At 43.6% G+C, this 4753-nt stretch overlaps 1 protein-coding gene across 1 annotated transcript; it reads right to left on the minus strand.

Annotated features, from left to right (window-relative positions):
• Positions 1-519: 519 nt before the first annotated feature.
• Positions 520-2747, minus strand: LOC713408 (late cornified envelope protein 1C). The gene is made up of 2 exons (XM_015151293.3): positions 2697-2747; positions 520-1665 (listed from the first exon to the last, which is right to left on the minus strand). The coding sequence occupies exon 2, from the start codon at positions 1641-1643 to the stop codon at positions 1287-1289; it is 357 nt and encodes a 118-aa protein (XP_015006779.2). The 5' UTR covers positions 1644-1665; positions 2697-2747; the 3' UTR covers positions 520-1286.
• Positions 2748-4753: the final 2006 nt, after the last annotated feature.

Here is a 4753-nt window from a genome sequence, read left to right on the forward strand (position 1 = left end):
ATTACAAAGAGTAAGTGATCATTTCCACACAGCTTCAACAGCAATGTTTTGTGAGCTAAAAAGCTCACAAAAAACTTATGAACCAATAGATGAGTTCTCATCCCTAAAAGATGAGCTATGCTTTTTCTTTATTAATGAGATTAAATTGCTTTTAAAATGTAATTTCAGAAGTTATTGATTTTCTTCATTAATTATTTGAGAATTAAGCATGAATTCTGCCAAAACTTTTATAGGAACATTTGTTTACTCAATTTTCATGAACTCTATGTTTCTTACCAATATGAGTCATCCCCTATCACATATGTTATAATTTTCCCAAGTTAATTTTTTATCCTTCCATGCCTTTAGTGGTACTATCTGATACTTAGACTTTAATTTTAATGTGGTTAACTGTACCACATTTTCACTTATGTATTCTAGATTTTGTGTTATTTTGAAAATCTTCTCAATAAATTAACTACATTTTTGGTATTTTATTGCAATTGTGGTTATACAGCTATAAATAGCTGACAAAACTCATTTAAATTTGCATTTAAATTTATTGAATTTTATTGCGTGCAAATTATACAGCACTAAATGTGATTTAATTTTTTTACAATGCAAATTCATTTCACCTATGTGCATGTACATATGTGTGTGTGAATGCATGCACATACAATACGGAGGAGGAGTCCGGGGAGATTGTTAGTGGAAGGAGTGGGGACCGAGGAACACAAGAGTGAAGAGGTGATAGTGGGAAGGAGGATGAAGTCGGCCTCCTGGTCATACCTGAGGGACACAGTTACATACACGAAAGGAACCAGAAGTTGAAAGAACAATGCTTCTTGAAACTACTTCGGTCCCTTCTTTTAAAAGGAAAACACAGAAAGAAGAAAAAACACAAAACACACAAAAATGCAAGCTTTTTCCTCCTGAACCCTTTCCCCATCCTCTGTCCACCAAGGCCTCAGCAGCCACCAGCAGACACAGGGGAGCAGAACAAGGATGACACAAACAGGAAAATCAAGCAGGCTGGTAACAAGTTGGGGAGCAGATTCTGGACTTTATTTCTTCAGTTTAGGCAGCAGGATACAGCAGTGTGAACTGTGGAGGAACTGGGTGTGTGCTTTGCGTTCCCAGGGAAGCCATGGATATGCAGAAGAAAGTCTCTGAACGCCATTAAAGAGAAAGATTTTGGGTTTCCTGACACCAGGCCAGAGAGATTCTCCAGGCAAGACTTCAAGCTTTTGCTGGAACCTCTCAGCTATTCAGGCAGATTCGGAAGGAAGAGGAAGTCAAGGTCCACTTCAGCAACAGCCTCCAGAATGCTGGCCGCTGCCCGCTCCGCAACAGCTGGATCCCCCTGAGGGCTGGCTGCAGCAGTCAGAGCTCTGGGGTCTGTGGCAGTGGGACCTGCGGCGCCTGTGGTGGCTCAGGCAGCAGCCACCTCCCCCAGAGCTGCAGCAGCCCCCAGAGCTGGAGCCACAGCAGCCCCCAGAGCTGGAGCCACAGCAGCCTCCGGAGCTGACACTGCAGCAGGAAGAGACTGGAGGGCACTTAGGGGGACACTTTGGGGGACACTTAGGGGCAGGGCACTTGGGAGTGCACTTGGGGGTGCACTTGGGAGGGGGCTGGCACTGCTGCTGGCTCTGCTGGCAGGACATCTCGGCAGTAGGTACTTAGGAGCTGAGGGAGAGTCAGACAGAAAATCAGACCTAGGCAGAGGTCACCCCTGCCCCTCTGACAGTCTTAGCATGACTTATACTTATAGAAACATCATGTCCAGTAGTTTCACTTCCAATACTTTCCCCAAATTCTCTCATCATCTCTTTGCAAGCTCTGGATACCCTTGTATGTTATCCGTTACACAAAATAGTAAATTAAGACCAAACAATATTACAAAATGCATTTGACAGTCTAAAGTGTTGTAAGTGAATGAATAAATTATTCCTAAATATGTCTTCACATCCTGAAATTAAATGATTTATAGGTCATTTAGGGAAAATTATTTCTTAAAGACAAAAAATAGTCACTACCTTTTGTAACTTGCAAGGTAGTTTTACTCTGTAAGATCCATACTACGAAAGATCTTGGATATTCCTGGCTCAGTAAACTCACTTTGTTGAAGCAGAGACAGACAAACCCATAAATTCCTGCAGCCCTGGAATTTGAATCCTGGCCTCTTGATCTCAGGCTGGAGCTCAGACTTCCTCAGCTCACCACTTGCTAAAGCTGATGGGCTGGCATGGTGGGTCTCAGGCTTGGTGTGTCCTAATCAACCTGAGAAGTTTGTGAACGAATCCCAGACCCATAAAAATGTCAGTTCCATAAGCCCAAAGGAGCCTCTGGTCCCCTGTCCATGGCTCCAGCTCTTCCCTGCAGACAGGGACAAGGTTGTATTTTCAGAGGTGGGCTCCCTTCCTGTGGCCTATCAGAGTGCCCCAGGTCTCTGCGCTTCAAGGTTTCCCATCCTGAGGGGCCTGCTCCACCCTAGAGCAGTGTTTTCGGAGCCCAAAGGCACAGCCAGCCCGTTCTTCTTTCTGTCCCAGTTATTACCAGTCTCCTCCCTGTCCCCTATTCCATCAGTCTTCTCAAGAAAACTCCCCACCTCTAACAACATGGCCTCCAGCCGCGGAGGCCCTGCCCACCACCCCTCCTACCCTGATCTGAGCATCCCTCTGTGGAAGCCCCTGCTCCTGTTCCCAGAGGACACATACCAAAGTCACAGGCAGCACAGGGTCCTTCAGCACCTCAGGATGTGAGTGAATGGGGTGCTCTGGCCCTGAGCCCTTTTATCCCAGCCTGAGTTTCTGCCTCCTGTGGTGAGACAGGGCCTGGGCATGAGAGGACTCGCCTCCTGATACCCACGTGGGTCCTGTGATGGGTGGTGACTGGCAGCTCCTCACCTGTCTCCCTCCCCATGTTGAGGGCAGCTGCTGCTGAATAGGAGTAGGGCTGCTTAAAAAAAAAAGGGTGAGGACAATTTATACATGACTTTCTGCCCCATTCTTCCTGGTAAATCCCAGCCTTGACTGCTTTTTAGTTCTAGTTTTTGCACATTGGCTCCCAATTCCTTTGTTCCTTCTTGTTGCTCATGGAACTCATTGGCTCTTGGCAGCTGAGTTCGGACTGTAATTTAGAGATTCTTTCACATATTCCCACTTAAGTCTAGGTAATCCTCCCAGGCTACCAGGGGTCAGCTAACTTCTGTCTGCAGCCCAAATCTGCCTGCTTCCTGATTTGGATAGCCTGCGAGGTTTTGATGTGTTTAAATTGTCGAGAAAAGAAAGCAAAAAAGGAAAATGTTTACAACATATAAAAATTATATTAAATTCAAATTTCACGCTCCATAAAGTTTTATTTCTCTGACTCAGAGAATGAGCCACATTCTTTATTTTACTGATTGTGTCTGTGGTTCTTTTCACACTACAATGGAGAGCTGAGTAACTGGGATAGAGATGCTATGGTTCCCAAAGCCTAAAATATTTATTCTCTTACAGCTTGTAATAAAAAAAAAAAAAAAAAAAAAAAAAAAGAAAAGAAAAGAAAAGAAATGCTGACCCCTGATGCATTCCATTATATTTAAGAGCTTGCAGTCAGACAGGCTAGAAAACTGTCCTGGTTCTGCCATCTAATGTCTGTGTGTACTTGTGAAAATTACTTTACTTGACTCCTTTTTAGTTTGTTGTTCTTGTTTGTTCCTCAGTTTAAAAGTACAGATAGTGATACAGATATCTCTAAGGGTATTGTGCCAGCCAGTAAAATAATATAAGGAAAGAGTCTGGTAGAAAGTCCGTGAGATGACAGACCCTTAAAAAATGTGATGCCTACATATGCATCAATAAAGGAATAGGTATCATTTTGAAGTCATAGCTGCTTTCCAAGATGGAGGGGGTGGGGTGTAAATCTGGGATTTGGGATTGTTCGGTTTTTTTGATTGTTTCCTTTTTTAATGTTTAAGACCCCTTCCTTTGTTCTGCTAAGTATATTGATGTATTTGACTATGAAGTAGGAATGACTGTGAGTGTGAATAGGGAAGGCATTTGTGTGGAGTGGGAGAACTCCAGAACTCTGTATCGTTCCACACGGAGTGAAAAATCCCGGAGTTTCCAAGGACCCTATGTCAGGAAGGAGGGAAAGGCACACATGGGGAGATGGAAGGGGAAAGAGGGACTGGGGGGAAAGCCAGGCCTTAGGTGCAGGACACTGTCCACGACATGGTAGGAGAGCCTCTAGGAGCTTTTCACCTCAGCAGCTCCCTCCTCCTAGGTTTCCCCCTATTGTCTCTGCTTGAAAAGTGTTTTCTTTCCCTCTACTTTCAGTAGATGAAGGGAAAGCGCAGGAGTTCCTATCTGGTTCAAGTTTGTATACAACAATATGGTGAGCTTTTCCAACATAAAATGAATTCATGAATTAGAAGAAGGCGCACTACAGCCAGAATAAACACATGAGGAAAAGCCCTCTCTTTCCTGTCAGGGGTAGAAACACTGGGGGAGCATCTAAAATTCTCCAGAGCCTGGAACAATATAATACATTAGTGATATCTAGGTCATAAGCAGAAGAGTGAAGCTAGTTCACAAGTAGTTGCAAAATATAAATATGTTTGTCATATGTATTCGGATATCCAAATAATATATACACTAAATGTGTGTGTTTATATAAACATACACACATCATATATTTTATAATGACTCTGTGTGTGCGTATTTTCTTAGCTGTTTCTCTGCCTCTTGCCTTCTTGGTTTCTCTCTCTAGCTCTTCTTCATTAGAACTG

Source organism: Macaca mulatta, chromosome 1 (genome assembly GCF_049350105.2).
Source record: "Macaca mulatta isolate MMU2019108-1 chromosome 1, T2T-MMU8v2.0, whole genome shotgun sequence".
In the NCBI taxonomy this organism is placed as follows: domain Eukaryota; kingdom Metazoa; phylum Chordata; class Mammalia; order Primates; family Cercopithecidae; genus Macaca; species Macaca mulatta.

Bases quoted from the DNA above. Each gene is read 5' to 3' on its own strand.
- LOC713408 (XM_015151293.3), bottom strand. From the start codon at position 1,643: ATGTCCTGCCAGCAGAGCCAGCAGCAGTGCCAGCCCCCTCCCAAGTGC.